A 24,955-nucleotide genomic window follows, 5' to 3' on the forward strand; every position below is an offset into this window, starting at 1 on the left:
ACTGTTCAACAGATTCAAGACCCTGAGAACAGAACTAGGATTATCCGATTGAGCGGGGGTATAATCAAGTTAACATTTGAACAATCAAGATACCCTAGCTACACTATGTCCCTAGTTACTAGAACTTGTTATTTTTCACAAACAATCATCTATATATCATCTTCTTCTTCTTCTTCTCTTCTATATACATAAAAATGAATTTCTGTCTCTCTGAACCTTATAGACTCGGAAACTACTGATCCGATTGGCGTGAAAATTTGTATGCAGAGGTTTTTGGGGGCAGGGAAGGTTCTTAAGATGGTTCGAGACCCCTCCCCGCTTTGGAAAGGGGAGCTCCCATACAAATGAAACATTTCTTCATAACTCGAGAATGTATCAAGCAAATGGAACCAAATCTGGCATGTGGAGGTTTTGGAAGCGAAGATATGTTTATGTGGTGGTTCGAAAACCCTCTACCTTCTGGAAAGGGGGGCTTCCATACAAATGAAACAGAAATAACTCGATAACTAATCAGAGAATAATTAAATTTTAGGCGAAACGAAGTTCGTCGGGTCTGCTAGTATTACAATAAACCTCAGTTAAAGCTAGACGCATTTTGACTCTTCTATCAATTCGGTATCCCAAGAGTTCATCAACAGATACCTGTGGTATATAATTCGAGCTCTATCGTCGTTGTCACCGAAGAAATTCGGGATCGGAAGTGGGGCTGGGTCGGCCACACTCTACGTACTGGGGCGGAAACGAAATCTGTTAACAAGCATTAGACTGGAACCCAGCGGGACATCGTAGCAGAGGCAGACCCAGAGGCTCATGGCGGCGAAGCCTCAATAAAGAAATAAAAGAAGTCGACCTAAATCTAACCTGGCAACAGGTTAAAGCAATAGCTGGACAACGTTCAAGATGGACATCTTTCGAGTCGGCCCTTTGCACCACCGGAGGTGTACAGGATCCATAAGTAAGTAAGTCACTTGATTGGATGAAGTTTGCATTTTTCCATACAACTGCGCACCACTCTAATACATAACATGTATAAAAGTAGATTCTGATTGCTTTTAAATGGGGAGTGATATCTAAATGATGTAAAAGATTTAATTATTCTAACATTTTCTCCATGAATCTAAATATTTTGTTATATATGTGTAACAACTTACTTTGAGGTTCCAACGCTAGTTTTCTAAGCATTGGCGGTTGTTAACTTATCCGCATCGGCTTCAACAGTTGCTGCTACATCTTTAGGTTGCTTATCGTTGGAAGGCGTAGGTTCATCGTCTACCCGATAAGTTATGTAAGCTGGCGACTTCGGTGGCGTCCAGTCTGGGATTATTTTTTCGTGTAGCCGCCAGACTCCATATTCGTTAGAAAGATGCTTCTCGAATACGACGTACTCCAAGCAATCTTTCGCGATTATTTCACTTCCATGCATCAATCGTCCAAATCGATCGTAAATGGCGAGTGACTGTTGGGTATGGAATCGCACCGTCACTTGACCGAAAATATTATCCTTACTGACAACATCTGTGCAACGAGCATGAACGACTCGTGGAGGCTCTAACGACTTGATGAATCTCCAGCGTATGGTCTTATCTTTCACATTGTGCATCAACTCCGGATAGGCTCTTTCTGTCACTATTTCACGAATCTTGTACTTGTTCTTCTCAGCCAGTAAGGTATGCGTTTGGATGTATATCTCCTGTGCCGCAGCAGCAAATTCCGGAGGTTCAAAGTCGTCATCAAAGCTTCGTATTTTTCTTACGGCCATCATTGATTTTGTTTTCTTCTCTAGTTGTTCGAATTTTTGTTTAGCACCTTCCTTCGAGACTGCCGACATCTTTCCATCCCCTTCTGGTGGAACGTACGGTTCGAACACCCCTCCAGTACAACTGATGTGAAATGGGCGCTCCATCCACGGACGCGGTGGTAAGATTCCACGCTCTTTCATTCTTGTTTTGGTCTGCTCCTGGCTGAAATCCTCCGCCTTTTCGTTTAAATTTGGAATATCTACCTTGACGAATTTTTGTTTACGCAATCGCTTCCACTTGGGATCGAAATGCTTGGTTCGCCGGTGACGGACTTGGTTTTGTTGAATTGCTGCCACAGCCTGGACATACGGAGCAAGAAAACCCGTGTGAGGCAGCTGGAAATAAACGAAAAAGATGAGTATCAATACAATGGTAGAATAATATTGTTAGCACCTGAAGAAATTTTAATCCAACGCGGCAGATAGTCGAAATCGATGCCATGATCAACAGAGAAAAAAAAAATCCGTGTTATTTGGATGACTGGATGACTGACGTTTATTTTGGATTTTGCCGAATTTGCCCAAAGATTTTTGTCGATGCGGCGCTGTCAAACAGGAGAAAGGGGAGAACCGGTTTGGTATTTTCAAACCGATCTAAAACAGTGCAGGGATGTATGCGGTGTGGTATTGTCGGCGTAGCACCAACTTAGAATTCGGAAGTCGGGACTTCCAAACCGAACTTTCTTCCGAAGTTTTATCTGTCAAACTAATTGATGCGTTGTATAGTGCATCTTTAGGCGAATCCAGCGCACTATATCCGAAGTTGGGAAAGTTGCCTGTATCTGGAGAAAAATCCAACTTCGGTATAAAAAGCGGTATAAATTTATTCCGGATACACAATATATATATCACAGAGAACAGACATACCAGAGACTATTATATATAGAGTTACGCAAAGAGGATATTCTTAAGCAGACCCCACACGACGGAAAAAGTTTGACAAACTCTTGATTATTGAAGAAAAAGATTGATCGTGTGAGTACGAACCCAAAATATTGAAGTAAATATTGAGGGAAATCAGAAAAGTTTGATATTCTTTTCAATATTTCCCCTCATCTCCCCCCGCAGTTTTCCCACAGGAGTCGATGACGGTTGAGTGTGTGCGTGTTTTGTGCGTTATACCGCTATTTGATTCGTATTAGTTTAAGAAAAAATTGAGTTATTCTTCAGCTACGGCCATGCCGGCTAATCAGTGAAAATATTGAAGAAAAGTTTGATGAAAAGTTTGACGAAAAAAGTATTGTCAATATATGCCTCGTGTGGGGTCTGCTTTACACTTATTCTGAATGATGCTCTTGTTATTCTGTTTCCAACTTTCAATTTTGTTCAACCCTTCAAGTGACTTCACGGGAGCGTTCACTTCTAAAGCTTTTTAATTCGATAACCTATAGTCACCCGCAGAGGGCAAACACGTGAGTTTCTTGTTGCTACTTTATTAGGGAACGAATTGATGTTTTTTGAAGCTGTTTCTAGATCAAACCTAATACATTTAAATTCATGCGTTTTAATACGCCATAATAATCATTAGGCGATAACAATACTTCCGCCTCACCAACAAGCATTTGTTTACTTTGCTCGATAGGTAGACGGTTTGACAGTTCAATAGGTAGATTTGGCTTCACTCTTTGCGCAACTCTATATTATATAATAGACTCTGAGACAGACCCCAAGTAACAATCAGTTACCACAAATATGTTGGAATATCAGGTAGTGTGCGACGCTTCGCTGTAGATCGAAGATGGATAAGAAGCGGGCGCCGGTTAGTTGTAGTTGCTCTTTGGTATAGATTAAGGAAGTTTGTTATGGATTATTGTATATACCTATTGTTGAATAAAGAGAACTGCAGTTGCTGGCAGAAGTATCAGTCAGTAGCCTGCCGTGGTGTAGAGAGGGAACTCTAATTGTTATTCTTTGTGAGGGGGTTCCCTTTTTCTGGCCAACAGGTCATGGGCCCAGGAACGATTCCCGTTCTCCATCTTAGTGGGATGTTATTGCCGTCGACGTTATCGCAGTGGGATCATGGATCGGCCGCATAAGTCGCGTGGCGCAGTGGGATCATGGATCAGCCACGTAAGTCTTGGGTAGCGCCGGACGGAATTCATCAGGAGGTTGGAACGTTCGGTAGGATGCTGGCTGGTCAGCAGAACTCCAGGAGGAGCGTCGGAACATTCAGGAGCTGGTCAACAGAGGGTGCTGTGCAAACGTCGGATAGAGGCCATTTGTACGGGCAACGGATTGGGCCAGGAGAGGAATTGTTCGGCGATGAGGAGCTCTGGTCGGGAGGCTCGGTGTTAGAAGGAGCCAGGAGAGTTGCGAGGCGTGCACACTAAGGAGGAGTGTTGGAATATCAGGTAGTGTGCGACGCTTCGCTGTAGATCGAAGATGGATAAGAAGCGGGCGCCGGTTAGTTGTAGTTGCTCTTTGGTATAGATTAAGGAAGTTTGTTATGGATTATTGTATATACCTATTGTTGAATAAAGAGAACTGCAGTTGCTGGCAGAAGTATCAGTCAGTAGCCTGCCGTGGTGTAGAGAGGGAACTCTAATTGTTATTCTTTGTGAGAGGGTTCCCCTTCTCCGGCCAACAAAATAGACATCATTGTCGAACTAACGTTTAATTAAAGTATTCGTAGCTGAACAATATGTAGTATGGAATAACAAATTGGGCAAACATTGTTGACATTTGTAACCAGCTTCTGTTCTGCTTTCAGCTATGTATCTGTATAATACTTTTATAAACGTTACCGACTTATTTCTTTTTTAATCGAAATGTATATTGAACAACTAGCTAAATACAAACAACTTAAACTTGCAAAGTTTATGCTGTTCATCGTGATGCATATGTTTAAATAATTTGTTTTTGAAGCATCGAACAATCGTTTGAAAACTCTATTACGTGCTATTACAATCTACGCACGAGCATGAGTTTATTAGGAAGTCTAATAATTGACGTTATCAGTAAACATCATTGCGTCTGTTTCCGATTTCAATTTTGTTTATTTATATAATTTTGAAACGTTGAATAAACGTTTGATAATTCGCTTATTGCAATAACAACAATGGCTTTTGTTAAACGTTGTACGAACATTTATTCCACTCTACAAATAAATTTATTTTTAGCGGACTTATTCTTTTTAAAACATTTTGCACTTTGCCATTCACTATAGAGAATAAATTATTATTTTTATACTTACTTCGGGAATGATAGAAGAAATCTGCAGGAAAAATCTACCTCCATGATGGCAGATAGAAGGCAGCAGCTTCACTACTTACAACTAAATCAAACAATAAACCAAGACTGATAATTCACTTTTCGGAATGACATTACACTAACTATAACGTCATAGAACTCCTATTAAGCTTTTGTTCGATTGTTGTCAATTTTGTTGAGTAATGACCAACAACTCCATTACAGCTGTTCAACCAGAATTGTTCAACAACGTATAGTTTATATTTCTAATTCAGCTTGGTACTTTCCAAGGTGACAAATATAGCTGATGGTAAACAAGAGGGCTAGGGATTCAAAGGTCGTTGGATCGATACCGGTATGCTGTCCATAATTCATTTTTCATCTTATTTCCAGTATGTTGAACAATGCCTTAATAAGTGTAACAATGTAATGAAATAAATGTATTTAGAAAAGCATAATTAAAAAAGCCTAATCAGTGTGCTGCTGACTAGTTGAATTAACATTATGTTTGGTTTTTGAACAAAGTTGATGAATAAATATTTTTATCTACTATTTAAGTAAAGTTGAAGAGAGGTTGCTAGTTGTTGTTGAATAAATACTCCATTTTTGGGCGAACAATGCTGGGACAAATGTTGTCATGTATGATAGTATAATTTTTAATCAACGCTGGCTGAATAAATCTGACTATACTGATGTTTATTCAACTAGCAATTGTTACTTGGGACAAGCACGTTCTCAATCGTGTGTAAGAAAATCAACGGACGTTTTGAAACGCAACAAAAGTGGCAATCTCGTGGAGGCGCTTGCATCGCATAATTTCTCTCAAACGTCAGCAAATGTCAAACTCGAACAAAAACGATGCGCGCGCCACGAGTGATCGATTGGCCAACTAATGATTATTTGAATTGATCAGTAAATCATAGTGAACGATGAAAATTTTACGAGTGTTATGTCTGTTTGTCTGTGGTACTGTTTTATCCGGGAGCAGGGGGAGAAGGCGGAGCACTGAATCCCTACCCCGACATGTGCGACATCTGGATTTGGTTCTAAACTGTAAACAACAGTGTTAATTCTCTAGCATCTTTTTGTTATGGCGAGGCAATTTTTATGCACACTTTTGTTTTCGATATTTTATCAAAACTAAACACTCAATCATGCAGCAATATCCAGTTTTCCGCTAGCGGTAATGGCCGCCAGCTTGCTTGCGGCTCAGTCTCTGATTTGACGTGTCTGTTTTTTCGTGACGTGACGTGTTTTCCGCGAGCGGTAATAGCCGCCAGCTTGCCTGCGGGTTAGTCTCTGATTTGACGTTTCTGGAGGTCAACTGCGCCCACCATTCGAGAATTTTGATCAATGTGGTATATAAGAAGGCTTGAATTCACTGAATTAGCACCTTCTTATATGCAACATTGGTCAAAATTCTCGGAGCGGTGGGTGCAGTTGACCTCCAGAAACGTCAAATCAGAGACTGACCCGCAGGCAAGCTGGCGGCCATTACCGCTCGCGGAAAACTGGATAAGATATATGTGTCGCCGATATAAATGTTTGCAATAGCTCCACCCTAATATAATCGATATAGAATCACACATTAAATAGTTGCTAATTCGAGACCACACATAAAGTTTATTTGGATATATATTTTATTAGTAGTTTGCATGGAGAATGGTTATGTGTGCTCTGATAAATATACATCATAAGTCCTCGCCAGCAAAAGATGTTCCGGACAGCGACGACAGCGACAATCTTTATCTATCCAGTTTTCCGCGAGCGGTAATGGCCGCCAGCTTGCCTGCGGGTTAGTCTCTGATTTGACGTTTCTGGAGGTCAACTGCACCCACCATTCGAGCATTTTGATCAATGTGGTATATAAGAAGGCTTGAATTCACCGAATCAGCACCTTCTTATATGCAACTGGTCAAAATGCTCGGAGCGGTGGGTGCAGTTGACCTCCAGAAACGTCAAATCAGAGACTGATGGGCCAAACACAATTGATACGTTTGCGTGTGTTTTGACAGATTTCCCATGAGAAAACTGTCAAAACGCACGCAAACGTATCAATTGTGTTTGACCCATGACCCGCAGGCACGCTGGCGGCCATTACCGCTCGCGGAAAACTGGATAGTAACTAAAATATCTTTTGTATGTCTTGTCCGCCGGGAGCACAACGGCTTCGTCAAAGGCGAATATTTGCCGAAACTCAACGTAAATTCAAACCTCAACCATTTTTTCAAGCGAATTAGACCACTTTAGGAAATATAACATACCCCTGTGGTTTCCGGTAGATGTTTCTTTTTTTGTACCGGTTCGTGTTCGTATACAAGCCCTATTCACCTCACACAAGCTCAGAAATGAAAATACATTCAAAGCCATTTCCTCCGCACATCAGGCCCCAAACCGTGTGAGGTGTGACTACTAACTACTCTGCGCCATCTTCATACTTTGTCGAACGGGAATAGGCTCTCTTTCGTCCATTTAACGCGTGTAGTGTCAAGCAAACGGTTGTGTGTTGCGTGTGGAACTCTCCCCTGATAAATTCTTTCTGGTACTTACAATAATTTTACTGTGGTGTTTTAATCGATTGATTTGTTGTAGATTAAACTTGTTAATTGTCTGAATCGAGTGCGTTTCATGGTACATTTAGCTATAGAAAATGTCAAATATAGTGAGATATTCGGTCGATTTCGTAATCGCGACAGACTTTTTGTGGGCGGCAGCCACCATACTGGAAAACGGTGCAACCATGACGAAGCGGAGTAACATCCAGCAATATCGATGCTCGTCTGGAAGTATCTGTGGAAAATAATTATGTGACTCATTTATGTATTCCACGATCGTGATTTCGTACCGGATATTTCATTGGAACGTTTCGTCGCCATGGACAAAGAAGAAAAGTATCGCCTTTTCGATAGCATGCTGCGGCCTTCGATTTCTTTTTCTCACGATGGCGGTGGGTTGGGGAAATTCGCGCAGTGAACGGTATATAGACCAGGGATGCCAGATGCTATTAAACCTATCCATATTTTTGTTCTAGAAGGCGAATTCAATAATCAGTCTAATGAGCCTATAGTTGACGTCATTAAAAGTTCGTTCTTTTTTTGCCAACAAATGGAAATGAGTGGAATGGGAATATTTCCCAGCTATTTCATCTGCAGTCTTCAAAAGAAAAAAAATCATGAAATAATTCCCATAACATTATACCTACCTATATGATATTCAATTATCTAAATAATTTTTAAAATTTCAAAACGTTTTTTTTAAATAATTTAATGCACGATATAGACTTGTTTATCTATATTATGCATATGTTAATCCCGAAGAAGGTACCAAGGTACCGTGTTAAATTTTTGTGATTCTACTTTTCCTCTGATGACAGCGTTCATTCGATTCTACTAGTATTATGCTAAGTTTATACAATATATACCGATTATTATTTAAAAAATGGACTTAGTATTATTTCATCCTTTTTACTAAGATACAAATACCAGAGATTTAGTAGCGATGTCTTTGTCCCTTATCTGCCAAAGACAATATTGCGTTCTATTTAATCTGAAACAAATATGATGATATACAGTGGTGCTCGGAATAATACTAGCAGAGGCCGATTTTCTTGCCAATTATGACGTACTGGTACTTTTCCCGATGACCGATTGAGCTGAAATTTGTGCAGTGAACTACAAATCAAGCATTATTTTTCATAGCAACCTATGTAACGAAAGTAAACAAAGTCAACGAAAAAATCTTGCTTAACTTTTCAAAAGGACCTAAGTAACATTTTTTCATGAATTAATTTGAGTACTGCAATCAAAAGCTTTCATGTTGTTCTGTTGATTGCGCTATTCAAATTAATTCATGAAAAAAATGTTACTTAGGTCCTTTTGAAAGTTAAGCGAGAAATGCTCGCTCTGCTTTTTCTTTTGAAACACTTTCAAGAGTTAATTTGAATATTGCAATCATCAGAACAATATGAAAGCTTTTGATTGCAAAGTTGAATCATGGAAAATATGTTACATAGGCCCCTTTAAAATGTTTGTCATGTTATGAGTGCTGCAACTTTATTGACAATTTTGTGAAACGTTTTATCTTTTCGTCGTATCAACAATGTTTCTGTACAGAGCAGCGTAACATTTTAAAGAAAGTAGCACGACCCCGGTTGTCATGCTGACTTATCAAAATGACGTATGTATATGTTTTATCTGATGCAATATTTTCATCAAAATGATTGAAATATCCACACGCAGTTTAAATTCCTTAGTCAGTGACGCAGGACCTTTTCTTAACCCTCTCCCGCGGACAGGCGTCCCGGAATCCCAAAAAGTACTCGCGTTTCCAAAGGGCACCCCATTCAAACGGAAACATCGGGAACTTAAGATGGCAAAAATTTAGAGTTTGTGATTCGTTAATACTGCCGTAATCTGAAAAAGTGACGTATACGACATTTTATAAAAATGCGCTAAAAATTTTATCGAACAGTAAAGAAAAATGGAGAATAGGTTATAATTTGGCGCATACGTCACTTTTTCAGATTACAGCAGAATAATGGTCCATGAAACAAGACTTTACCGATCTGTCAACAGATTCAGATTGTTATAAGGCATTTTATGAGACGTTTGGCGGTGGCCCGTTTATTTACTTCTAATGTTTTGTTTTGGTATGATTCTGCGTGAACATTCCGTGAGGTCCGAACACAAAATAATGTGTGTAACGTTTTACTTTTCATTCGTGTTTTCTCCAGCATTTCATGCTTAGAATGCAATGGTATGAATTATCTAACGATACATTTTAAGAATCATATGAAAAACTATGTTCTAAAACCCTGGTAGACGAAAAGTAAAACAGGCAGAATTGATGATGGGACCCATGGGAATGTTCGGCGCGAAATTACCAAACAAACGGACTAATTGTCAAAGTAGATAAACACGAGAAAACAGCTGTTTCGATCTGTCTCATAAAATGCCTTATTTGGTCCTCACGCGTTCATTCGTGTCAGGACCAAAGAACAATCTAATCGCAGCGTAAGAAAAGTAAAAACCCAAGCAGAAATTGAAAGCACATCTGGCACCCCTGATCACGGCATCCGTCCGTCATCGACGTTCAGGTTGATTGTAGTGTGTGTGTTTCGTAAAAGCATACGTAGATAGTGGGAAAACGTCGACTTCGCTAGTCGATAATTATTCCGGTTTTCAACTGAATCGTGTATATTTTTGCATCAACATTCAACCATTCAACTGTTCTACTCGATTTTCTATCGCGTTTCCGTCATAGTGAATGTGAACCGGTTATGTGAGGACTGTATCAACGATGAAATACAGACATTGAATGTTGTGTAGTGACAGGAACAAAGTGGGAGAAATTGCCATCGTTTTGAAGACTGACAGAGACCTGCAGTACAGTACCAATATTCGGATGAGTATAATAGCGAAAGAGCGAAATAAACAGCGACGACAAAATTCCACGTTTTCCGGGTTTCTTGGGTTCGATGTGTTCGGTATTTGACAAAAGAAGAAAGTTTAATACGTGTTCATCGCTCTTCGGATTGTTAGCAAGTTTCATCTAAACAGATCGGTTTTGTTCGACGATCGCCTAAAAAGTCAGAAATTGATAGCATTTCTCTCTTTCTTTTTGTCCTAGTGCTACCTAAATTGTGATATTTTTTTTTTTATTTGAGTTAAGTTTATTTTTGTACCGAATCCGGAAGTCAATAGGAACCGTTATAAATTAAGTTTTATTTGAATTCGGAACCGGTGTATTTTGAGGAAACCCAGTTACTAAGTAAGATTTTGTTTGAAATTTCTATTATTTCCTAGTGTTAAGTCGAACGTAAATCGGAATGTTAAATTTTGCATACAGCTTCATTGAACCCTTTTTTTTTGTATGGGGCACCCTGTGACAGTGGTGTGACGACCGCACATGGATGGATGGATTTCACGCAGCAGAAACGGAATTTATTCCTGTTCCTCATAGAAGTTGGTCTCCATTTTATTTTCCTTTTGCTTTCGACTAGATTTTTCTTTGTAATAACTTTTGGTTACAATGGCGCACGTTGAAAGGCTAAAGACAGGAATTGTATATATGAATAGCTGTGCCATTTGATGCCTCTAAAAACTATACGATGTTTCTATAAATTTTCCATTTACGGTGACTTCATTTAAACTGAATCATTGTATTTCGAAGTTTCGAACAGAAATTAGTTGTTTGTTGAACTTTTGTGATGCCCCACGACAGACAAATACACGTGTGAAATACATGCGCTCATTTGGGTGATCTACTACGCGGTAGGCAAATATAGTACGTAACTGCTTCCGCATGGTAGGTACTTGTTGAATCAGTTGCTTATATGTATTTACCTGCATCGTGAGCGTCGTATTTTAATTACAACTCTTATCTTAAAATTTGAAGAAGAAAGTGAAGAACGGAGCTTTATTTTTCAAAGAAAATTGTGGCTCTGAGATTATTTTTATTCATGCTTTTTTAGGTTTTTATAGTGCTAATTTATATCCGTCTGCATCTTATGGGACCTGAGCTTTTCTTTATCTGATAAGGGGATGAGTTTTGGAGAAAAACTTTAACATAATGGAAATCGATAATAGTAGTTTTGTGCAACTAGTTGCAAACAGATGATTTTTTTTCTGCACGAGTTGTACGTTTATCCAACGAGGCTTGCCATGCATAGATCGATAGTCCATGAAGTGATTGACAAACTTGCCTTTGGAAAATTGTGATGTCATGTACATCAAACTATTTCATTTATTACGCGACGCAGAGCATGCACTATTTGAACACCTACATAAGTCAATTCAGTAAAATGTAGTCATGTAACTACTGTTCTGATGTTAATTTTTCGTTATAGCACCCAAATGAGTACTACAATTATTTGTTTTGCAATTCCTGATCATAATATTATCTGGTTTTCAGTTCGTATTTGAGTGATAAAACGGCCTACTTTTCCATACCAACGAAATGGGTGCTTTAATGAACATTATGCAACTCAAATAAGCTGCATAATATTCAATATAACACTTATTTGGGTTCTATAATGAAAAACCAACATCAGAACAGTAGTAACATAACTACATTTTGCTGAATTAGCTTGGGTAAGTGTTCAAATAGTGTATTCTCTGCGTTGCGTTATAAATTAATTAGTTTGATGGACATGACATCAAAAATGTCCAAAGGCAAGTACATCAATTGCTTTACGGCTTATCGAACTATGCAATGTAGTACGGTAACATGGCATCTGATTGTTCTCTGTAGCAACATAATTTATTGGCAAGAATAATCATGTGGAGTAAATTAGATTGTACAATTTTGGTACAGATTTATGAAATTGAAGTCCATTTTTCGTCATTGCAAAAAATAGCGTGTGCAACTCGTTGCAAAACTCAGTTTTTTCAGCACTCGTAGTATTTATCCAACTCGGCAAGCCTTGTTGGATAAACGTACAACTCGTGCTGATAAAATCATCTTTTGTTGCACAAATTACAACAACGTGCAAATTTTTTTGGATGTAGGAAGAATAGTTATTTAGCATGGTCTTGCTTTGTTCATACGGTTTGTACTATCGACAGTCGTGGTCCACTGATGGAATAAAACATTGTTCCTTCCGTGGTTATCCCCATTTCCGGTTGGGAAACTGTCAGATTAAATCACGGCCTGTGCTTAGCTATGTTATGCGAGCGATTTATCCCGCTCGGTTGTAACACGCAGCCTCGCCACATATGACCTTATCAAGCCATGTTATCATAGTTTCAATAGTCCTTAGTCAGGCCTGGTAGCGGGTCACTTTTTAGTGACTTGGTCACTTTTTTCGGCCTAGTCACTAAAAAGTCTCTTTTTTCGACCTCAAGTCACTAAAGTCACTTTTTCTCGCAAAAAGTCACTATTTTCAACTATTTTGAAACTATTGACCAAGATTTATAAAGCTTTATGTATCCATCGGATGATGCTTTGTTCATGGAAGAAATGAAATTACGGATCTTGGAAAAATGAAAGCTCTAAAACTACCCCAGCCATTTAACTCGCTGCTCTTATTGGCATTCCACCAGTAGCTAGTTGAAGGTGTTTTACGTCACAATTTGATAAATTGGTTTACAGTCATGCAAGCAGGCGACCTTTCGATTTCAAGATTGTAAAACTCAATCTTTATACAGTAGGGGAAGGTGGGGAGACTTGACCCCTTGGGATACATGCTTTTCCCCTGTTTTACCAAGAACTAAAGTAGTATTGGTATACCGTATGTTTATAATAGATCCTCTAGACAAATGATTGTTATGTGGCGAGTTTTTTTTTTGATTGACAAGACAACCTCATTTACTCTGTTATTTACTGTGTTTTGTTCCTCCTCAAGATGTTTTTAGTGGCCACGCAAAATTTGAATAACTAATGATCAAATGCTATCATTTATGTCAGAGCACAAATCCATAAATATGCTGAATGATCTTCATTGATGCCAACATTAAATCCCCAATTTCAGGATTTTTGCATTTTGACAAGCCTCAATTTGAGGAGACTTGATTAGTCATCTATATAAAAATTTGTCTAAAAAAATCAAGAAAATATAATTTGTTCTCTTTTTTGTAACTGGACAGATGTAATGAAGGGTTTGCTCTAAATAAATATTTATTGATTAGATATCATAGAAAGGGATTCAAGTCTCCCCAATTTTGAAGATTGCATGTGCTATTTAATTCCATAGCAAAAACCGTTCATGAATACACAGCAAGTCGGAAAATCTGCGTATTTTGTAGGAATAATATTTAAAAATTCAGAGAACATGGTCGTCATTACAAGCAGGAGGACGAGCGTTCACTCCCAGGCTCGTTGTACATGAATCTTCATAATTTTTGTTTCGTTTTCTTCCAAAACGATCCGCACTGTTGTTCCTGTCGCACTAAAATGCCAAAAACTTACGTGGTACCAGTGACAAATCGTAGAATTCTCTGCTTTTTTCTAAAGTAGGTGTTTAGCTAACCCAATTATTTCGCCGAGAAATCATTCTCGGGAAAGAAAAACAGGTACTATGTGCGATCTGATAACCATATTTCGGTCACTTCCAGCGGCGTAAAAATGTGATTTGCTTACAAGACTACTCATAGTTTTGAGTAGTCCTGCTTTTGACTGATCTTGAGTAAAATTTTCGTGGAGTTAAAAGAGAGGGCTATACAATTTTACTTAGTCACTGAGTAGATAAAAGTTAGCGTGTACGATTTTCGTTTCTCTTCTGAGTTTGTTCTAAGAGATGTTCTAAGAGTGGTGAGTGAAAGATGTTTTCCTCCACAAATTACGGAAAAAATATTCTCCTTCGACCCAAAAACGCTCGATTTCGTCTCATCGAACTTAAACTGAAATTGGAAGTCACTATTTGGTCACTTTTTCTGCAACTGAAAGTCACTATTTGGTCCCTTTTTTCGTCAGCTTTGGTCACTAAAGTCACTATTTTGAGTGGCTTCGATCGCTACCAGCCCTGTTAGTACGTTCATGTGCCATGAATCGTTTACAACTCCATCGTGCATTGCATTGTTTTGTCATCAATTTAAACAAACGAGTGCGGAACATACACACTTGGCCATGTCCCAAAACAGAAAACCTCAAGTATCAAGGACAGTCGTGGTCCACGGATCGAATATCAAATTCAAGCCAGTTCTTTTCGTGGTTATCCCCATTTCCAGCTGGGAGACTGTTAGATTAAAACACGGCCTGTGCTTAGCTATGTTATGCGGGTGATACCCCCTGCCCGATTGTAACACGCAGCCTCGCCACATTGCTCTTATCACACTATTTTACCGAATCATTCTAGATTGGGACATTGTCAGGAATAATTTCACATTGTTGTAGTTAAGAAATCATGACAACTAGGATGTAGTAGTCAAGAAGTATTATCGACCAAGGTGACACCATGCGCTCTCTCATCCATAAAAAATTAGGGTCAATGAAGCTGGCTGGAATTTATGACTACGTTAACATTTGTTTCGATTCTTTTTATTTCTTTACATTGTATTAAACTATTGATCGTCCTTCGAATAAGTGCGTGTGGCCTCCTTAAGCACGCAAGACATTATTAGAATGAACTTATCGTATATGTCGAATGTTAATCGTTCACTGTTTTACTTTCTCTCATTTTTTTCATCGGACGTACGTGGACGATTGTTGGTAAGCAGTAATTTGTTGTATGAGTCAGAAAGCCGAAAGACCAGTGCTATCAGGTCAACGCATCAAGACCAGGAAAAGGGGTAAGTCTAGAAAGCGATTTGATAATGTTACACTGGGGTAGTTTTTTGTTGATTTAATGAAACATTAACTCAATTATTACCTGTAATTTACAAGACTTTCAGCCTTAGGCTGGCTCATTTTAATCAATTTCACGAAGAATTCCACAAAAAATGGAAAAATTAGGTAGTATTGAAGAAGCGACCCAAGTGTAATGTTTTTGCCTTTCTCATCCAACAAAGTTGTACCGAAAGGCTATCATTTTAATCCAAAGACGACTTTTTATACAAGGCTCAGAGACCCATTATGTTATGTACCAATCGACTCAGCTCGACGAACTGAGCAAATGTATGTCTGTCCGTGTGTATTAGGGTGTCAATGGAATGTATGGAAAATATTGACCATCGAATTTCAAAAACGGGTAACGGTAATGCTCAAAAATTTCATCTCCTCGAAAAAAGTCCCTATGCAAAATGTCAGGTCAATCGGACTTCGTCTAGTATCAAAAGCGGTCAAAGTTTGACTGTTTTGAAACACAAAAAATTGTAACGAAATTTTTTTTTTTTGAAGTCACAAATTTTTAAAATCTTAAAAAGTCAATTTACTTTGATTTTTTTTTCGATGTAACACCATATTTGAGTTTAAGTTCTAAAAATTCCCAAAAAGTCAATTTTTTCTATTTTTTCTAGATAACACCAAATCTCGAAGTTTCATGCATTTCTCAGACATTTGACATAATAAAAGTCTCAAAAAGTCAATTTCCTTTGAAAAAACCATATTTGACTTAATTAAAAATTTCTGTGTAGGGAAATTTTTCGTGTTTCAAAACAGTCAAACTTTGACCGCTTTGGTCAAACACTTCACGAAGTCCGATTGAGCTGAAATTTTGCACAGGGACTTTTTTCGAGGAGATGAAACTTTTAAGCACTACCCGTTTTTGAAAGTCGAAAAGTCGATTTTCGTTGGCACCCTAATCTATACACCAGCAAGCTTCGTATAAACCAACCGAAAATTATATAAAAGTTCACTGAATCATCGTAAAATGTTCTTTTGACATCCAACCCAGCATGTTCTTCCTTTGTTGTCGCGCATCTAATTAGGAGCAAATTATTATTTTATAAGGCGTGTTTCATCTTATACAAAATATTTGTTTTGATTTAATGAAGAAAAAATCGGAAGAGGGAACGAATTTGACGAGTTATTAAAAAAAATGACAAAAAATCTCCAATACCAAGCGTAACGTAACAAATAGTTACTGTTGCCCGATTTTGTCACTCACCGGTTTTGTCTACCCCCGATTTTATCACGTTTTCGATCCGATTTTGTCACCCCAAATTTTTTTTTAAATTTTAGTCATGCTTTTCATTTCTGTAAATCATACCGCAAACAACATTGATTTTCATGAAATAACTTTCACCGCCTGTAGTTTATTATGAATGACTTCTGAGTACCTGGAAAGAATTTTGTAAGCAATTTGGACTAGAAATAACGAGTTCCTCCTTCTAATATATTTAGAATTACGATTTATAATCAAATAAACAACTCCACCCTCTACTGCGTTTCGTGAAATTTCAACATGCCCCAGCTTATGGATGTATGCCTTCGACATCAATCAGTTGCTGCGTGATCGAGTACAGTCGAACAAGTAAACAACTCGCGGAGATGTGTTTGACTCCCATATAATAACGAGTCAGTACTCAGTAGTGTGACAAATAGACTAACATATATTGTTAGCGTAGTTGTAAGGCTATAGTATAATCTGTAGGTAGTGTACGCGCTTGACCTTGTGAGAATCCAATAAATGGCAGTACCGATGACGACAGCGGACTATGACGGAAGAGTTGATGGTTGAAGGCGAACAACAAATGGTGTCATTGGCAATCGACGTAGAGCCCACATTTGCGAGACAACATTTATGTGCAATTATTTCCATATCCGACTAGTGTGCTACAGCAATTCAATCTGTAGTAATACTGAAAGTTATGGTATATTAGAGTAGATGAGTTTATGGTGTTTTTTACTCTTCATCGATAGCTTATGAGGTGACCATTTAGATACACCTTCCTCATCACATTTGTTTTCACAAAACCAACAACTTTCGTATAAAGTGAGTAATCAGGCCAATGTTCCTAAAATCCAGCGTATTTTAACTTAGCTTCCGGCGATTTTAAGGGAAATACGTATTCATCTTGCTGATATTAAAGATCATCTTGTAGCACCCACCAATTCCCGAATACAAAAGACCACGGATAATTAGTTTTAAAGATAGGAGAACATTAAGGCTGGATACCCACGTTGCGTATTTTAAATGCTTTCGGCACACGGCGTTAAAAGGACGCAGATATGCATCGTGAAGAACAGTAACGCTGCGTAGTCGCACCGATCACGCCTGTGTTTTGTCAATGCCACGAGCACGCAGTGTTGAAAAACGATTCGAACAGGATATTCTACCGTTTTCACCATGCTGAGATCAAAAACTCAAACATCTTGCCCCAGCCTTTACTAGCAAAAGTATGAATCGCGAGTGGCTGAATAGCTTAATATACATTTTTTTTAATCGTTTTGAATTTAATTTATTAGAGCAAAATCAGCAATGATTCTAATTGTTCGGGCTGTATAAATCTGGAACATTCATTTTCCTAGAAGCTGATCTACACGGTAAAAAACCAACACGTTCAAATTAACTGTTCCATCTATTGAATGATCAACTTTAGAATCACTATTATTGAAAATGATATTCCTTTGATTTAGAAGTGGTGTCACACCTTTCACAAGTGTGTTTAATACAGACAATTCCATAACATCAACACTGTTGACCAAAGTGCTACTCACTGGATGTTGAAATGATTAGCACTTCGATCAGCACCAATAATGTCTCCACTAGAATTGAAAGTGCTATGCTATTGAATTCACAGGTTCAGAGCTATTGATTTAAGAGTGGAGCGATATTGGTGTTATTCTAAAAATAGATGACAGTTCTTTCATCTGTTCTGCTTAATTCAAGGGATATTTCGAAGTGTGAGATGGAGTCATGGTAAGACGAAGGACTTTCAAGCAAAAGGTATGTTATTCAAATCTGAGCTGAGGTAATTCTATTTTTTTTATTTTGTTGGTTTATATTCAAAACATTGTGCACGTCAAATGGAAGTGATGGTCTTTGAATTCGACGAGCTCAGCTACACGGTAAAAAATATACACGTCCATGCGAACTGTTCTGCATTTGAATATGCACTACTTTGGAATCAAATCAATATCAATAGCTGAGCTCGTCGAATTCAAAGACCACCACTTCCATTTGACGTGCACAATGTTTTGAATATAAAACAACAAAATAAAAAAAATAGAATTACCTCAGCTCAGATTTGAATAACATACCTTTTGCTTGAAAGTCCTTCGTCTTACCATGACTCCATCTCACACTTCGAAATATCTCTTGAATTAAGCAGAACAGATGAAAGAACTGTCATCTATTTTTAGAACAACACCAATATCGCTCCACTCTTAAATCAATAGCTCTGAACCTGTGAATTCAATACCATAGCACTTTCAATTCTAGTGGAGACATTATTGGTGCTGATCGAAGTGCTAATCATTTCAACATCCAGTGAGTAGCACTTTGGTCAAAAGTGTTGATGTTATGGAATTGTCTGTATTAAACACACTTGTGAAAGGTGTGACACCACTTCTAAATCAAAGGAATATCATTTTCAATAATAGTGATTCTAAAGTTGATCATTCAATAGATGGAACAGTTAATTTGAACGTGTTGGTTTTTTACCGTGTATTGATATTGATTTGATTCCAAAGTAGTGCATATTCAAATGCAGAACAGTTCGCATGGACGTGTATATTTTTTACCGTGCTATATACATTTTCATATCACTCAGTCAACTGTCAAAAACTTAAAAATGGTGGTCTAATGGTCCAATACACCGAGTTTTCATCATTGACGTTTGAGCGGTGCATTGTTTACTAAGAATGAATACTTTTTCATTCATTGAGTGTTCATTCAAGTGTTCATTTTTAGTAAACGGCGCACCGCTCAAACGTCATTGTGTTCATTCGGTGCATTGGGCCATACGCGAGGAGAAGTGGATGAACGCTGTCATCAGAGGAAAAGTAGAATCACTGAACTTTAACATAGCAAGGTATAGGCAATGGAATTGAAAATAATTTTAAAAATTACAAACAGAGATTTTTTTGAAAATGATTTATTAGGCTGGATTAGAAATTTAATAAAGATTAAAAGTAGTACCATCTCCGGAATCATTTTAAGAAAAAACTTTATTGTCATTAACAATCAAATTAGTTTATATATAAAGTAGATAATCAAAATTCTAACCTCATGCTATAAATTATTTGTAAATAAATTTCATTTTAAAATTTTGAAATTTATTTTGAAAGCTGCATCCCATACCTCGCTGTGAAATTATTTTCATGATTCTACTTTTTCTTTTGATGACAGAATTCATTCTTCTGCTAGCGTATGCTCAGTTCTACATATAGACGAATCCAAGTAAAAATAAGAAGAAGACACACGACGGTGTTAACTTTGACAGATCCTACAGCACAGCATAGGAAGATCAATTTAGGCTGTGAACCATTCCACCGATTCGTTTAACTTTTAGTTAAAATTTGACACTTCGATGGTTATTTTCGCATCGTGGTTAAAATTTTACTCCGAAGCCGACCCATTTGAGTTTTGACAGATTGATAGTTATTCGGAACGAACGCCAATTTTCTCGCGAACAAAGTTTAACTATCGAACTGTCAAATCTAACCATGCTCCGGAGCAGGGTTATTTTTAACCACAACGAAATAACCATCGAACTGTCAAATTTTAACTAAAAGTTAAATGAATCGGTGGAATGGTTCACAGCCTTAAAATACTTATAATAAATTCTAGGCAAATTGTAATTAAAATCTGATTGATGTACGATACGGAAAATGTTCTAAATTACATATTTGAAAGCTCATCTCCATTTTTTGTATATTTTCCAGAAATGTACTGCTATTATACGCATATATTGTGTTTGCTGGGATTCCCTATATACATGGGCATGGGACAGTTATGCGTATAACGGCAGTGTATTTATAGTTCAGAACTTTTTCCGTATCATACATCAATCAGATTTTAATTGAAATTTGTCTAGAATTTAAAAATGAAGTATTTTAAAATGATCTTCCTATGCTGTGCTGTAGGATCTGTCGAAGTTAACACCGTCGTGTGTCTTCTTCTTATTTTTACTTGGATTCGTCTATTTTTTTGCATATTTCTTTGAACCACGAACGAATCACAAGATTCAAATATTTCTCAATGGTTTTGGTATATGAATGCGTCATTTTTATCTATGCATCAATCCTCATAGCAATTACGGCGCCTTTCTTGAAAGCAACATAATTCTATCATATAATTGAAAATTTTAAAAACATGAATTAAAATTTGGAATGAAACTAAATCATTATTGATTTTAATCTCACACTTTTGAAGTACAACTGGAAAATTACCAAGTCATGGAAACACATACATATGTCCAAAAGAGCGCTAGCAATATTCAATTCCCAAAAACAAAAGAAAGACCAAAGAACAGCATATTCTACCGGAGTGCCCTGTGATTCCGAGGGCATTACGTTTTCACCATGCTGAGATCAACAATTCAAACATCTTGCCTACCCTCCACTCGTAAACAAAAATAAGCCCGCGAGTGGCTGAAATGCTAAAAAGCTCGATGTACAGTCTTTTTATTCGTTGCGCGTTTTATTTATTTAGTGCTGTCTTTATTTACCGCAGATAGGAAAAAAACACGAAAAAACTAATCAAGATAGTAGAATAACTTGAAAATCACTTATTGAGTATTCAGACTATGCGTGGGGTATGTCACAAGCATTTTGTAGCTTGATGTCTTACACATAATTTTAAACAAGACAAGACACATATACAAGATACCATTCACGTGCAGGATCTCGTAGCCTAAACTGAGTGAGCATTTAACTAGTGGAAATGGCGAATATAAGATAGACCAATCAAACAGCATATTCTACCGGAGTGCCCAGTGATTCCGAGGGTATTACGTTTTCACCATGCTGAGATCAACAATTCAAACATCTTGCCTACCCTCCACTCGTAAACAAAAATAAGCCCGCGAGTGGCTGAAATGCTAAAAAGCTCGATGTACAGTCTTTTTATTCGTTGCGCGTTTTATTTATTTAGTGCTGTCTTTATTTACCGCAGATAGGAAAAAAAACACGAAAAAACTAATCAAGATAGTAGAATAACTTGAAAATCACTTATTGAGTATTCAGACTATGCGTGGGCTATGTCACAAGCATTTTGTAGCTTGATGTCTTACACATAATTTTAAACAAGACAAGACACATATACAAGATACCATTCACGTGCAGGATCTCGTAGCCTGAACTGAGTGAGCATTTAACTAGTGGAAATGGCGAATATAAGATAGACCAATCAAACAGCATATTCTACCGGAGTGCCCAGTGATTCCGAGGGCATTACGTTTTCACCATGCTGAGATCAAAAACTCAAACATCTTGCCACCCTCCACTCGCAAACAAAAATAAGAGCCGCGAGTGGCTGAATAGCTTGATGTACAATCTTCGTTAATCGTTTTGAATTTTATTTATTAGGCTTTGAAAATACAACTTGAAAATTGTAATATCCTGATTTTATCATCTCTTCCCGGTGAAATAAATAGGAAATGTGACATAATCGGAAAATTTTATTGTTGATTTTTTTTATGCAAAATTCGTGAACGGTACTCATTATTTCTTGTCCAAAAGGCTTACAGAATTCTTGACAGAACCTCAGAAGTGATTCATAATAAATCGGCGGTGGAAGTTATTTCTGGAAAATTATTGTTGTGTGCGGTATTACAGTAATATCCCGATTTTATCACCCCCTGGCGAATTTTGGGGTGATAAAATAGGAAATGTGACAAAATCGGAAAAAAATATTTTCAATTTTTTAATGCATTTCACAAATATGAATCAGTTTATGCCTTGGAAAGGTAAATTCCCTGATTGGCACCCGTCATTTCTCGACGAAAAGGCTTAAAAATCCTTGACAGGTACTCAGGAATGATTTATAATAAACCACAGGCGGTGAAAGTTATTGCATGAAAATCATTGTTTGCGGTATTATTTATAAAAATAAAAATAACGACTAAAATTTCCAAAAATTTTTGGGGTGACAAAATCAGGTCGAAAACGTGACAAAATCGGGACGTGATAAAATCGGGTTGAAAACGTGATAAAATCGAGGGTAGACAAAATCGGAGAGTGACAAAATCGGGTCGACACTGTATTTACGAGAATAAAAATAGATATTCTAGTGATTTTACATGATTTTACAGTGATTTTACTATTCACATGCTGGATCTCGTAGTCTGAACTGAATTAGCATATAACTAGTGAATAATGGCGAATATAAGATAGACCAATTAAACAGCATATTCTACCGGAGTGCCCTGTGATTCCGAGGGCATTACGTTTTCACCATGCTGAGATCAAAAACTCAAACATCTTGCCACCCTCCACTCGCAAACAAAAATAAGAATCGCGAGTGGCTGAATAGCTTGATGTACAATATCCTTTAATTGTTTTCAATTTTATGTATTAAACTTTTAAAAAACAACTTGAAACTTGCCAAGCCATGGAAATACAGTATTGTACGGATTTTATCACCCCCTGCCAAACTTTGGAGTGATTAAATAGGAAATATGAACAAATTGGAAAATTTGATACTTGATTTTTTTTTAATCATTTCTCAAAAATGAATTAGTTTGTGCATTAGAAACAGAGCTTCAAATATTCATCTTCATGAAGCAACTTCGGTCCGAATTTTGACTAACATCGCATGAATATTCAAAACATAGAATGACATAGTCAGACGACTACTCCACGAACTAATTCATTCGACTGTCACTGAATGTGTTTACTATGTGCAGAAAAAAACATAATTAGCATTGTTTATGCTGATGTTTACCACTGAAAGTGCCTCGAGGATGGAAATCGGATTCAGTCCTGTGTGATAAATCACTTTACTCATTTGAAACGTGTTCAGATTTCAGATAATTAATCAATTTGTAAAATGTGCATAAATATTCAATGACTAATATTCAACTGAATATTGACTGTCCAGAGCCGACTATGAATGTGTCGGAAGTGAACTGACAAATGAAGAAAAATGGTCTTCACTAAAAAATTTCGATTATTTTACACTCTGATTAGAAAGACAAATTGCGTGAACAGTATCCGTTTTCTTGTCCAAAAGGCTTACAGAATTTTTCACAGTTACTCAGAAGTGATTAATAATAATTCACAGGCGATTATTTCATGAAAATCATTGGTTGCTGTATTATTTACGAAAATAAAAAGAACGACTTAATTTTCAAATTTTTCGGTGAAAAAAATCGGGTCCAAAATGTGATAAAATCGTGGGTAGACAAAATCCGGTCAACACTGTATGTCTAAAAGAGCGCTAGCAACATTCAATTCCTAAAAACAAAAGAAAGAAAGACAAAAGAACAACAAAAAACTAGAGTCACTAGATACCAACTGATTACATAATCACTAAGGATGGTCATTTGTTAGTGAAGTATTGCGCAGGAAAAGAGGCTAATCGAACAGCATATTCTACCGGAGTGCCCTGTGATTCCGAGGGCATGACGTTTTCACCATGCTGAGATCAAAAACTCGAACATCTTGCCACCCTCCACTCGCAAACAGAAATAAGAGCCGCGAGTGGCTGAATAGCTCGATGTACAGTCTTTTTTTTAAATTGTTTCACGTCTTTTTATTTCTATTTTCTTACCCGTAACGCGAAGATCTCGCGCTAAAAAGCGTAACTGCATTGAAAATGCGGTGAACGCTGCGTCGCCGCACCGATACACACCTACATTAATTCAACGCTACGCGGACATCGGCAATTACGCGGTTTTGATTTACGCGGTACATATTCTCACGTAAAAATCGATTTCAGTGTATATTAAAATGTACAGCATTGATTGTTGCTTAAGCCCAAATCTTTGGCGCATTGACCTTTCCCGTCTAATATTATATGTCGTTTTATTGTCTCAGCCGATTCTTTGGCTTATGGTCAACTTTCCAAAAGAACCCATATTTTATGAAGCCTCTAACTAGTTTTAAAATCGAAAACAAAAATAGAAAAAGTGCTGTTTTATTTAAGATTGGCCCGATTTTGAACAAGTTGACCTTAAATAAGCAAAAAATCGATTGAGCGAATAAACACTTTTGACAGGAACAGTCAATTTCCACATTAATACGAGAACGACGTCACCGATGAATGCAGGTAGAGATGTCGTAAAATCCCGAATAATCGATTGGTAACTAATCGATTCAAAATTAATCGATTAATCGAAGTATTCCATTAATTTGCGACACCTCCAAATGCAGGTAGTAAACTGGGTGGTGCGGATAGAATCGATTTGGTTGTCAAACTGAAACCAAAACCAAGATTTTTTTATATACAGGTTATCCGACTTCGTCAGTAGATGGGAATAACCAGCGCGGGGGGGAAACATACATTTTCAGTGCAAAACGTAAACAAACGAGCATAAATTCCATACAAAAATCCAAGATGGCTGAGTTGGGGATATTGACAAGTGGGATAACCTGTACATAAAAAAATCTTGGCCAAAACTTTCTATTCGCTTTGACGCAGCCGCGCCATCTAGAGATCAGTGCGTGATTTCTCTTGTTTCGGACTGCAGAACGATGAGGGTTCAT

General features: G+C 37.5%; 2 protein-coding genes across 5 annotated transcripts in view; one reads left to right on the forward strand and one right to left on the reverse strand.

The window, feature by feature from the left end:
• Nucleotides 1-1,087: 1,087 nt before the first annotated feature.
• Nucleotides 1,088-2,351, reverse strand: LOC134225683 (large ribosomal subunit protein mL45). The gene is made up of 2 exons (XM_062705957.1): nt 2,193-2,351; nt 1,088-2,134 (listed from the first exon to the last, which is right to left on the reverse strand). The coding sequence occupies exons 1-2, from the start codon at nt 2,238-2,240 to the stop codon at nt 1,175-1,177; spliced, it is 1,008 nt and encodes a 335-aa protein (XP_062561941.1). The 5' UTR covers nt 2,241-2,351; the 3' UTR covers nt 1,088-1,174.
• A 5,019-nt stretch (nt 2,352-7,370) lies between these two features.
• Nucleotides 7,371-24,955, forward strand: part of LOC134220153 (protein krasavietz) — a 35,260-nt gene continuing 17,675 nt past the window's right edge. Inside the window, exons 1-3 of one of the 4 annotated variants that reach the window (XM_062699140.1) lie at nt 7,371-7,529; nt 10,616-10,756; nt 15,142-15,213. In XM_062699140.1, the coding sequence (XP_062555124.1) occupies nt 15,153-15,213 (61 nt within the window). In that variant the 5' untranslated portion in view covers nt 7,371-7,529; nt 10,616-10,756; nt 15,142-15,152. The remainder of the gene's footprint in view (nt 7,530-10,615; nt 10,757-15,141; nt 15,214-24,955) is intronic. The other 3 variants (XM_062699141.1, XM_062699142.1, XM_062699143.1) reach the window with 3 other exon arrangements.

This window comes from Armigeres subalbatus, chromosome 3 (assembly GCF_024139115.2).
Source record: "Armigeres subalbatus isolate Guangzhou_Male chromosome 3, GZ_Asu_2, whole genome shotgun sequence".
NCBI classification, from domain to species: Eukaryota; Metazoa; Arthropoda; class Insecta; order Diptera; family Culicidae; genus Armigeres; species Armigeres subalbatus.